Genomic DNA, 12904 nt, shown 5'->3' with positions numbered 1-12904 from the left:
ATGTTTTAGAGCTCAGGTACACGGCGTACTCCGCTGGTGCCTCAGCTGCTTGCCACGGCCTACATTCAATTCATTTAGCCTCTTAGGTCTAATTCTCGGCAGCTGAACTTGCCGTCTTGGGTTTATTCACTCAGATCCCATCACTCTCAGTGATTTGCATTTGGTTCGTTCAGCTCTTGTAAAATTTGAAGCCTCTTTTAACCTCTGACCTCCTGCAGTCTCAGCTGTACTCTCAGCCACCTGCTCACTTAACCCTTCAGTATTTCAGTTTCATTACCAGCTCTGTCACCCTGATCAAGTTTCAGCCATTCAGAAAGTCTCGTGTTTTCTCATCATTTTGCCCCTCAACCTAAACCAGAGTCCTCTTGGCCCACTCATGGTCCTCTGCAAGACTGTCATCTGTTGTTTCCAAGGCACACAGGCATAATCTCTGCCTTTGTCTGAGCCACACTACCATCCTCATGTGAATACTTTTTCATGAATGGCACATTATTTCCATGCTTGCCTCATTGTCTTTAGTTCAGCTGCTAGTTAGCTTGTGGGTGCAAGTATGTGTGTGTGTTGTTTACAGACGTAAAGAGCTTAGCCTAGCAATTAGCTAGCAGGTGGAGAAGTATATGGGTTTATTCAGGAAGAGGTGAGGAGACTGATCTAGCTAACTGGTGTGTTGGTTGCAGCCTGCACCTTGGTTATTCAGACAACATCTGCCGTGCCACTGCTGCAGGCTGGAGGTTTCGACGGTAGCTCATACATCTCTTTATCTGATGTCGTTGACAAGCTAGTGTGTCTCTTAAGAGTTCTTGTCAATTTTGTGAGGCTGTTAATTTTTCTTCAATTCTATTTTGAAGCTTGGCAATTACCTGACTTGGACACAAAATCGAATCCATAACTTGCGCTCTGGATGCCAATTTAATGCCCCCATACGTGCGCACACACTCATCAACCTGCACACACACATTAAAATGAGGAAATGTGACTAATGCTTCTCTGTCGTTTCCCCTGAGTGTGTTTTCTTTCCTATCATTGACAGCGGAAGTCGTTGACACTTCTGCATTTGGTGGCATCATAAATTAACTTTGTTCTTTCCTGTTCGTTCTGTCTGGCACCCAACTGCCTGAGCATCTATAACAGTAAAGGTCTTTTACACCAAGCCAAGTAAATAATATATAGTAAAACAAATAACTACATTTAGTTCCATTTTCTCTTCATAAACATACAATATAGAGAGTTCATCATAATAGTTATATTCCACCACTTCAGGACAGATCATCATTTTAAGCTAAATTTATTATATATGGGATTTGGCTTTTCTTTAGTTTCTGTCATATACATGTTAAAATATCCATTGCTCATTTAAAATGTAGTTAAAAGTAAGACTTCAGACTGAACTCTAAATTGGTGCTGTATTTCTCTATAAAGTATGAAAAAATATAATATAAAAAATAAAACTCACACACAGCCATGTCACACAATAAGAAGGTATGAGCGTAATTATTAATTTATCTTTGTTGCTTTGGATATCTGGGCAGCCCTCTCTCATATTCTGGATCAGATTCAGCCTCGTACATCTACAGACTGATATTTGAGAAGTTGCCATTTCCATTCAAGAAATTATGTTACTTAGGTTGACAGGCGTTTGTTCGAACCGGTGTTATCTGCATCTTTTTTAACAAAACAAAAAGAGAAGACAAGTGTGAGTTAGGTGTTAATCTAAGCCTAAACTATGCTAACATTAGCCAACAGAAGACAGGTTGAGTTGCATCAGTTTCAAAAGTTCCTCTTGGTTCCAGCCCTCACCTATGGTCATGACCCGTGGGTAGTGACTGAAAGGATGGCATCTTGATTACAAAAGTTACTGTGCTACAAAGCTAAATGAGATTCCTCTATAGGGTGGCTGGGCTCCGACAGAGTGAGGAACCCGGAAATCCGGATTGAGCTTGGACTAGAGCCGCTGCTCCTTCGCACCTCAGCTGGCCCAGCCGAGGAGGTTTGGGCATCAGTTGAGGATGCCTCTTGCCTCCCTTTTTGAGGTTTACTGGGCACGGCCAGCCGGGAGGAGACCCCGGGGTAGACCCAGAACTTGCTGGATGGGTTTCTATATCCTGAGCTAGAATGCGTTGCTAGGGAGATGGACGTTTGGGGTTCCTTGGTTAGCCTGTCGCCACCGTGACCAGACCTCAGATAAGTCAAAGAAAATGGATGGAGTTTTTAAAAGTGGTCATTTGTCCTGTTGACTGAAATGAAAAAGGTTTGAGTTGCTATTTGTTTACGTTGACTGACAGCAAGCTTCTTGGCTACATTTATTTTGGGCTAAGGCACAAGAAGATGACGCCTTCGTTCCCAAACCATCCCACATAGCTCTGATGGTCACTGGGTTTTTATTTCCCACTCAGGCATCAGACCTCTTTTAATAACGGAAAAATTGAAATGTGTGGAACAAACCCAGCTGTCATGGCCCGTTTTGAGGTTTCTAACTGCTATTTTATTTGTCAAACTAATCCTCATACCCACACATTAGAGTTGTCCGCAGATTTGATGCTGTCACAGTTTATAACCAAGTATCAGCTGTCTCTCCGTGGCCACTTTTATTTTTAATGCACTTTGACGTCAAAGTTAAATTGCCTCACAGATGCAAGACTTTTGGAATAAAGCGGAAGAAAAACAAACTTCCAGTGAAACTTTACATTCTTCACCTCAACTAAGCTGTTACACACAGGATGTGTTTGTCAGCACGTCAGTCAGCGTTTTTCAGTGCATCTGTTTCACCTCTTATCTGTCTTCCTGCTATCTATCATCTGTATCTGCTCAGTAATTTCATTTCCTCTCTTGCTGTATATAAATCCGAGAACTTCTCCACCGCACTCATGTTTCTCCTTACGACGATCTAATAGTTTTATTGTTTAAAGTTTTATCAGAGAGCAAGAGGGCACAATCAGAGTCGCAGCACAGGTGACGGCGAATAGAGACTGAGGTTGTGTCTTAAAGTGTGAGAGGATGTGCCGTACACGTACATGTATGACTTAATTACACTTGACAAAAAATAGTTAACACTAACAAGGGTATTTATTGTCAGAAATGTATATTTGCTAGAATATTGAACTGCATTTTTCAAGGATTAGGCTGTTAATTGCTCTAAAATCACTTGAAAGCAGGAACTAAATGTTAATGAGGCTCACAGGAAGTTGACGAATTGAGTCTGCAGTTGTTTGCTTTCAACAAAGCGACTTTCGCGTGTCTTCTAATCAGTCGCCCTCCCACAATATTTCCATTCTGTTTATATTACCGTTTGTTCTCGCTGCGTATTAGTGTCTGGGCTTGCTGTCGCCACTTCTCTCAGATGTTGCGCTCAAGCTCATCGTCTGTGTAAATCCATGAAATACAAAGACTTGTCTTTTCTCTGCACCTCAGGTACAGCGATTTGAAAAGTAGGAAAGCTGGGAAGTTCTTTCTGTCATTCAAGAGATGAGAGCAACGTCTGCAATGAACAAGTATTTGATATTGAGCTGAAAAAGAAGGAGAAATGTGTTGGCGTTGATATGTTGTCTCCTTGTTTTATTTTATTGCACAGACTTATGATGATGATACACTGGTGGTGTACTTAACTCCAAAAGCTTGATATATACAGCGGACATTTTCTTTATAAATGAATATTTATAATATTTTGACTAAAAATTGTGTTAAAAATAACATCTGCCCTTCAAAATCACCCAGTTGGTGATGTCTTGTTTTGTCTGATCAACATATTGCTACCCAGAGATATGCAGCCACAGACATTTCACTCTTGGCTGACTTAGCGGCACCTTTACTTAGAAGTTACAACAAATCCAGGTCACAATTCCGGCATCAACAAAACAAAACACTCTCATCTGAATAAAGAGGTCACACAACAATTGTCCTTTTTCCATCATTGTATAACCAACTGTGGTCTGATTTAAGTCTGACACGGTTGTCTTGCTGAGAAATTGGAGGCGTGCAGCTCTTCAACTAACAGCTCACTGTGGCTGCTCCTTCTGGTTCCATTACTACTTGCAGTACTGTATTTGAAACTGAACCACAAGAAACGACAAAAAATTATCATGGTTTTGTTTTGTAGATGTATTTTTGTTGAGCGACCGCTATGAGTTACTTCTAAGCTCACTGACAGACAAACTGCATTTCTTGTGTCTACTTCAATATAAAAGTCACCTTTTTCATGTGAAGCTGCAGCAGAAGGAAATGTTTGGCTTGCATTTGCAGCAATCTGACATATATTTAGATATATATATATATCTATATATAGGAATTACATTAGCATTAATTTGTTGCCACAGACAGGCAGTTCGTTCTGCAAGACATCGTTGCTAAATCAGTCTCTTTTGAACTACAAATCTTCAAGATACCCATTTGAACGTTCAAATTCAGTCTCTAGAATGAAAATTAATGTCCCTTTAAAAAGTTTGGCAAACTGCATATAGGTAGACACAGGGGATGAGAAGCTAGGATAAAGACTTAATCCAACATCTTGACTAATTTTCACCAGAATTTAAATTGGACTATAATGACACAGAAGTTCTGCTAGAGGCTTTGATAATTTCTTGGTTGGCTATCAGGGATTCGGAAAGTGAAAACAATCAGAGGCTTTTGTGTTCACTCTGTTATAGGGTGTACACTGCCTCATTCACAATGCATGCCGGGATGGGCTGCTGCTGCTTCCTGGAAGTCTTAGCCGGATGAGTGGTTTTAAAAATAAGCATTTATGTGGCTCTTTTATTCCGTGGTGTCTTTATTTGTTTTTATCTCTCTTTTTTCTTTAGTTCATATCTATAGTAAAAATACATCCAGGCTTCGTAATGGGATTAGAAGCAATCATTTTGTCAGGAGAGTTTGTTTTTCACCGTGACAGATGTTTCCTTTCATTTCAAAACGCAGAGGGGAGAAATTACAACACTACAGCGGCTTCTCTGAAGAGTGGAGGAGTTCTTTGGTAAAAGCAGGTGGTTCTGGGTAAAAAAGGGATTTATTTAAATTATTTTTGCTTTGATAGACTGTAGACTGGAGTGATTAAAGATGACATGAAGCAGAGTCAAACCAGCACAAATAATAAAAGAGGCTTTGGCAGATATCCCCGGAGAATTTGCTCTGAATCTTTCAGTTTCCTGATTTTATCTGACCCCCTCTACTGGGACGAAGTAATCCCATTCTTCCTGTCTTGCACTTTGCGATATTTCTCTCTCTCTTTGTTGTTCCTTCTTTGTCTTTGTTCAACGGCATGGCTCTGCCACACCAATTAGCCCTGATGGAGAAAACTGCAGGCAGATTTAAGGATAGTTTTCATGGAAAACTCTCCCTCCTCTCCACCCTATAATCACTCCCAGTTTAACTAGGAAAATACTTTCTGTCCCTTTCCGCCTTTGTCTCCGTGGGGGGCGTGAATTATTTGTGCATTTGCAGTTTTGTCTCAGATCCAGGGAACAGCCCACACAATGGCTGAGATGTCAGAATGACTGTGTCCAAATTGACTAAATGTGCTCCCATGTTTGCGCTACACAATATGCTGTTACAAGACTTCAGAAGAGATGCGGCTCGGCTTCTTTATGGACGTCCGGTTCGTCTGTGCTGTCTGGTGACAAATGAGTCTCCTTTCATTCGTTTCTTGTACCGATAAAGGCGCTGGAGCGTACAGCGTCGGTGCAGCACGCAGTATGAATTATCCCTTTCAAGAAGCATACAGGAACATTTCTCCAAACAAACATTTATGTAACATTTCTCAAAACGAGAATAAACAGTATCATCAGCTTTTTTTTTCTCTCTTTTTAAAACATCAGCGACTGTAGTTGCACAGTTTGTGGAACACCTTTCAAAGTGTCTCCCTCCTATCATCCTCCTGCCAGTTCTCCCTCCATCGTCTGTCTCCATTCCAGGGTTATTAAGTATTACTGTGTGTATCCAAGCTCAACCAAATCTAATCTTTCCCCCTCTCCCTCTGTCCATAAAGTGTTGTATAGACAACTATGAGGAGATGGTGAAGATCCTGCTGGGCCGAGGAGCCACCGTCAACGCTCAGGACAACGAGTTATGGACGCCGCTGCACGCTGCTGCTACCTGTGGCCATGCAGGACTCGTCAAGATACTCATCTCACAGTAAGTCGTGCAGACAAAAGAAAGACCACCGTACATCAATTGCATCGTTTACACGTACAAGAATATAGTTGTGTCGGTATGTTGTTAGGAAATATAATATTTCACTTGATAAGCTTCAGGGAAAAAATGAGTGATGGCGCCAACTCTCGCTGTAAAAGGTCATGAATGCAATGAAGAAGAGCAACTGCGCTGATAACGAGTTTGCTAAGTTTTTACAAGTTGGAAAATAGTTCAAAAACAATTCAATCAATCAATGGTGCAGTCTTTCCATGCTGAGGTTAAGTTTTTTAATAAACACATTCTGCATGAAGCTCATATCAATATCTATCAGTACACTTGATAGATGGGCAGGTTTATAATCTGAAATTAAGCAGCAAATTATCATCATAAAGACAAATATTAAGGTGTGACCACTGTCCCAATTTGTAGGAGTGTGAATTTATTTTCTGACAGAATTCTGGGAAAGAGAAGAGAGGTCTTTCTGCTCCAAAAACAACAACTGGGGCTACAAACTGGAGTCACAAAAACTGATGGTAATGCACCCAGCAGGAAAATAAAAGAATTAAAAAAACAAAAAACAAAACAAGGACTGGAAAATAGGTTGAAGGCATGACAGAAATAGCTCTGTCCTCCACTTCTTTGCAGCTGTGTGAGGAAACAAAGGGCTAAAACCAAAACAAGAGATGGGTGAAATCAGCATCATAGCATAAAGTTTAGGCACATGTTTGAGGATCAGTATGTGGGTCATGATGTAGTAAATGCAGGCAGAATCACATATTATATCTTTTCCGTAAGCAAATTTGGTAAAACGATAACGAGATGTGATCCCTCTGAAAGTCAGTCATGGATGATATTTAATTATGTCCAGCCGTAGGACACGTGATGACAGATTAGACTGATTATCTGTCTTTATACAAAGGTTTTTAATAATTCAATACAACGTACCGCGGCAAAAAGTGTTATATATACATCATTAAATGACACGTGAGTTCAGTGTGAGCTCACACGTTGTGGATATGTTTAATTGGGATTTAATTACGCTGGGTTTTGTTAGGATTTGATTACATCCTAATAAAGGATCCAAGTGGCAATGCAGACAGATTAACATGGTGTATGTGTTCACTACCATTTTGTTTCTAGACGTGGACGTGTACGGTTGAATCAAAACCCACATGCTGTAACTAGAAACACACACACACACACACTACACAGACACACTGCTGCCATCTGTTGACACGCTGGACTTGTCAAACCACTCATGTTGACAGTTGGACTCATTATCCACAGTGAAGTTACAAAATAAAAACGGCTAAAACATGCAAGCCAACTTCTTCTGAAGGGATTTAATGAGCATCATCAATTAGTGCTTAAACTGTGATTTATTTTGCCGTTATCCCCGTCCAAGTCTTTGAGTTATAGATCAGCAGCTTTCTGCGTTATCTTCTGTCTCTCCACTGATCCGAACATGACGTACGGGCCTGCTTTACAATGATGAACACATCGGGATAACAGCTGTGGCTATCAAGAGCTTTTCATCATTATTAAAATGGATGGTACGGATTTCTTTAATTATTCATCTGCTCGTCTCCCACAGCGGCGCAGACCTGCTGGCGGTCAACTCTGACGGGAACATGCCCTACGACCTGTGTGAGGACGACCCAACGCTGGACATCATTGAGACCGCCATGGCCAACAGAGGTAAATGTTTTATGAGAAGCCAAACCTGCGGACACCTGGGGCCATGCACAGAAAAGTTAAACTCTCTGCTGATAATAATATATCTGTGCTTCCTTGAATATGTTGAATATCAGTCTCACAGTATCTGCAGATTGATTGATTAAGATTATTATTTCTCCATGCACAGAAATAATTAAGTTGCACAAACTGCACTCTCTAGTTTCTTCAATATTTATATCCATTACATCTAAATTTCTCCACTGCCAGCACAGGATTTTTAACAATCATTGTTGTTATATGTTTTTGAGAGCTATACTGGCCATGACAGACAAACACCTTTGCCTTTAAAACAACTGCATCTCAGTCTATTTGCTAGGCTCTGTTGCAGTGTAGATCTACACTAGTAAGCTATAGTACAACCAGTATGATAAGGAAAACTGTAAGGGTCATGACATGGGTCAAGCCGGCGCTCGTTGCGCAACTGTGGCTCTAATTTTCGCGATGTGTGCAGCCCCTGGTTATTTTTTCAGCCGGTTGTGCTCGTTGAATCAGCGTTGGACGTCTTCCATGAGAAAGATCACTGCTCTGTCGTTCAGCTCAGCAAACCAGTGCACAAGAAGAGAAATGGACGTGACAAACGCAAGCAAATGACAAAGTCCTGAGGGCACACAGAAGCCTCCTCTCATTTTTCACTTTTCCCTAATGGGAACATTTCATTACGTGAGCATTGTCACATCAAGACCAACTGTTCGGTACGATGCTACAGAGGCCAGCTCTGATGGACGGTTTGCATATCTGGTCTTTTGCGGTGTGTTCAAGATCAAGTTTTAGCCCAGACACAGTCGAAGTCAGAGTCTGCTTCCGTTGCTGCCGGTTTTCTTTGATGTCGGCTTTATGTGTCACAATACGACGTCATTCTCACACTGCCTTGTTGCTTGTCTGTATTTTCAAAGCCAGATATCCTTTTTTTTTTTTTTTTTCAGAGAGGCACTCACACTATCTATGTGTGGGCTTTTGTTTGTTTGTTTCTTTTTCTTTTTCCAGTAGGACTGCTAAATAATGTAGGTAGTCAATTATATGCTCCTTTCTTTTAAAGAAACTTTAGGTAGTAGGCAAATTAAAATGTTTACAATTGCAGCTTTTAGAGCAGATAAACATTTGATGGTTTGATTAGCTCTTTACACTTTTGCTCACACTTTTGCTTGGTTTTTGGAAAGTCACCACCCATTATACACTTCTTCCTGTGTCTGCATAAGATTGATTGGTGATTATAAATTTATGGATAAGTTGCAATAGATTGCGGATGGATCCATAAACTCTAAAGTGTTTGGAGAGCTGGGATCTAGCATTCATTTACACACACACATCAGATGAGGAAGACGTAAAACTCACTTTGCAGCCGCCAGCAGGAACAGATTGCCGAAGAAGATGGCAGCGAAGTTGTGACCTCAGAAAGCACTTAGTGTCCCGCTCAGTTTTAGGATTGACACTCCGGGTAGCTCCGAGATATTCACAGCTCCCTATTTCTCGACGGGATGCAGATTAGGATACTGTATATTCATACCGTGTCACGGTAAACAGCTGCAGACGGCTCAGTTTGTCTGTTTGACACGAGTGAGAAAGAGTTCAAGGAGGGAGATCGGCGCTGAAATACGCATGCATACACATCAGGGAACGTGACGGAAGGGAACGTGTTTTAGAAGTGTTTGCATTTAGGTCTGTGTTTGTGCAATACGAAGAAACACTCAAACGAGGAGAGTCAAGGTGACAACTTTATTCACACTGGAGTAAAATCAACCCTAACACAACCTCTTGACAATGTTTTGTTTTAACAAAACACTTTTATTTACAGGCTGGTATGAGTGCACACAGCTGGCAGTAAAGCACCAAAATCTGGCTGCAGGGTTTAAAAGAATAGGTTGATGTTTTGGGGATTACATATTTCCATTTTGGCAGAAAGTTTGACAAAATGATTGAAACCGATCTGAAAAAAATAGATCTGAAAAAATAAAAAATAAAAAATGCAGTGTAAACAGTAAGCTGTTTTTCAGATTGTGTGCTGGACTTACTCTTGGCAGTTGCCAGCTAGCCTGTTGATTTCATTGTGAGGCGTTTTTCAACCGATACAGAGAAAGAAAATACCTCTGCATGAATAGATCTATTTTTTGTGAACGAATTCAACTCCACAGTGCTTGAATGAATGAATATGTTGCTATTACGCTTCTGTCCTCACCACATAAAACCTGCGCAAACGTTTTGATTGGCCAGATATTTGCAGGAGCATAATCAGTCCCCAACGGAGCGACTCCAGACCAACTAACCAGACCATGCTAGGTTTTCTTTTTCCACCTCTGCTGAGATTCAATAAATCATGACTCACAAACAACACAAATCACCTCGCACACTTACAGACATTAGCTCCAGATTAACTTTGGTAGCTAACTGTAGAAAGGGTTTATTTCAGGACAGGATACTAGTTAACCTAACTATTTGGCTATTCTTGTGCTCACACTGTGTGAGCCCTTTGGTTGCTGCTGAGTTAACGTGTGTGCATGCATAAAAAGTAGCATCAAACCAGAAAAAGCTGTGAGGTGTTCCTTGGTGAAGGTGCCCTTCAGGCTACCACTAAATCCCAGATGCATCAGTGGAGCTGCTCGGTGGTAAACAGCAGAAGACTGCGTGGAAGCAGGGTGGTGCTGGAGGGCATCCTGAGTGCTCAGTCATATTTCCCTAGACAATTAAAGGTCAGAAAAGCTCTCTTATGACAAGTACTGCATTGTAAACAAGTGCAGGGTTAATAGTTTTGTCAGTTTTAACAGTACAAAAAGGGCATGTGACAACACATTGTGTGGGTTGTCTCCTGGATGTGAGGAAATATTGGAAACGCATACAGAGACAGAGGGTGGGGGCTTTGAGAGGCAAAACAGACTTGGAAATAAGGCTCTCAGCTTTCAATGGGATCTGTGGAGCTGCAGAATGCAGATAGCGGTACAGTAGGTGAGAAGAATGATTATTAAGCTGATCAAAGGGAGCGCAGTGCTGCTAATTGCTCCTGAAATGTTCTCAGGACTGCACTGGTGGATAAGACTTCTCTCTCCAGAGACACTGCAGGGCACACTGGCAGTCTCTCTCTAACACACACAGCACACACAGCATTTGATATGCAGAATCGACTGATCTGACTCTTCCTTGATCCTCCCCCGTAGAGCCCATTTCATCTGTGATGAGCCGCAGTGATGAGCAGGAGATCTGTCTACCTGACACTGAAGGGCAGAAATGGAGTGTGGCATGAAAAATTGGCTGCACAACTCACTCTGCTAATGCAGTGGTTTTTATGCCCAGTCAAACTCAAAGCTGAGGACAAAGTCTAGTCAGCCGCTTGAAACTGACCGTTGTATTTTCAGTGGCACTAGGTTTCATTCTGACACTAGGTTTCATTCTGAAAACCTAGTGTGAAAAAAGCTGTTTTAAACAGTGTAAACCATTTCAGGATGCTAAAGCCACAGCTTTATAATAAGAGTTCGTTCACAGCAACATGTCTTCTGTCATTTTTAAGGACACATAGTTGTTCAATCACATTGTGCCGCACACTGTTTTCAACGTACAAGTCCAACAAACAAACGTTTTTTGACAGTGATTCTAATTCTTCTCTGATCGGTTTAACATTTTCATTTCCTCTCATTAATGTCAAAATGCGAGACTTTTCTTAGTTTGAGTTCAACACATTTGAGTCTTGACAGACAGTGAAGGGCATTTTAGACATAAAAATATTCATTAGATCAGAAATAACATTAATAATTAGATATAGTCTTATTCTGGGTTACAGCTCATGGTTATTTTATCGTGGCCGTTCCTGGAGCTACTGGAACGACTGTCAATCAGCTCCACCTAAAGAATTAATAAATATTCCAAGAGAAACCTCTAAATATGTAAATATGAGAGTGAAGTTAAGTGCAGTGTATCCACTTGTGCTTTTAGTCACTTTCATGCAGCTATCACAGCTGTCACTTAGTCTTAAAAACTACACTACAAGGTTGTCACAGCAGACCTCCAGTGTGATAAGATGGCCCCAGCTAGTTTTGATGCATAGACTCCTGTTTCTGCTCCTATCTGGTTATTCATGTGACGAAATACGAAACGAGGCCAGAAAAATATGTGACATTAGTACCAGAGAGGCTGAATGAAATCTGAATGAAACCACAGAAAATTGTCGCTGCAGGTAAACAAAATGGCGCCTGTCATCTCCTCGACTCCAGCGCCTTTAAAGACCCTCCGGCTGTGACTCTGATTGCAAAATTCAGCTCACCCTTTTCCTTCCTCACAATCACCGACAGTCACACATGTGAGCCCCGGCTGAAAACAAGAGTGTGACACTGAACCAGGTGAATGACTTAAAAACGGCGTGCTGGAGGCTGATAAACTGCTCAAGTGGATGGATTTACCTTCGCCTTTACTCGCTCAATTTATAACCGAGTGTCACGAAGAAGGTTACAGGGCACCGAAATCATGACAACAAGATATGCACGGTCAGATGAGGCCTGTCTGCTTCTGTATTTTATTTCTAGTAAGAGTGGCCGGTCCCAGGGGAACGTGCTCCCTTTACAACAATAAAGAAAGTGGTAGTTTTATTTTCAGCTGTTTGTGTTTTAAGGAAACATTTTTTTTGTGTGTGTAGAGGGGAAATTTTTGTTTGGACTGATTTGTTGTACTTTTTAGTCAGCGCGTACACTCGTACGCCCGTCACGCCCCGCAAGAATATAAGAGTCACTGCTCTGACTGACAGGCTGTTTCCACTATTGTTAAACTGACAGTTCTTTCAATTTGCGGGACAGCACAGTACATTACCTCTGAGCTGTGGGAAGGATAACTTCTTCACTGAAGTGTGGCGGTCACAGTATTGAGTCCTACCTGGCGGCAGGAGGACGGATTAAAGGAGGAATTCAGAGCGGTGGTGACAGACAGAATCCACATGAGCCACACTTCACAAACCTCTTTGCCAAAAGATGTCAGGAGGGCCGGCACCAAAGTAAAATATGCTGCCACCCAGAGAGAGAACGATGATTTTGTGTCCTCTTAGATGTTCAAATCTAAATGTAGATGCTGAGTG

General features: G+C 41.4%; 1 protein-coding gene across 2 annotated transcripts in view; it reads left to right on the top strand.

Annotated features, from left to right (window-relative positions):
- ppp1r16b (protein phosphatase 1, regulatory subunit 16B) overlaps positions 1-12904 on the top strand; it is an 85454-nt gene that overhangs the window by 60325 nt on the left and 12225 nt on the right. For both annotated transcript variants that reach the window (XM_084542805.1, XM_084542804.1), the window contains exons 4-5: positions 5975-6120; positions 7715-7818. In XM_084542805.1, coding sequence (XP_084398931.1) covers positions 5975-6120; positions 7715-7818 — 250 coding nt within the window. The remainder of the gene's footprint in view (positions 1-5974; positions 6121-7714; positions 7819-12904) is intronic.

The sequence above is a fragment of the Chelon labrosus genome, assembly GCF_963514085.1.
Source record: "Chelon labrosus genome assembly, chromosome: 4".
In the NCBI taxonomy this organism is placed as follows: domain Eukaryota; kingdom Metazoa; phylum Chordata; class Actinopteri; order Mugiliformes; family Mugilidae; genus Chelon; species Chelon labrosus.
This window is presented reverse-complemented; position numbering and strand designations above follow the sequence as displayed.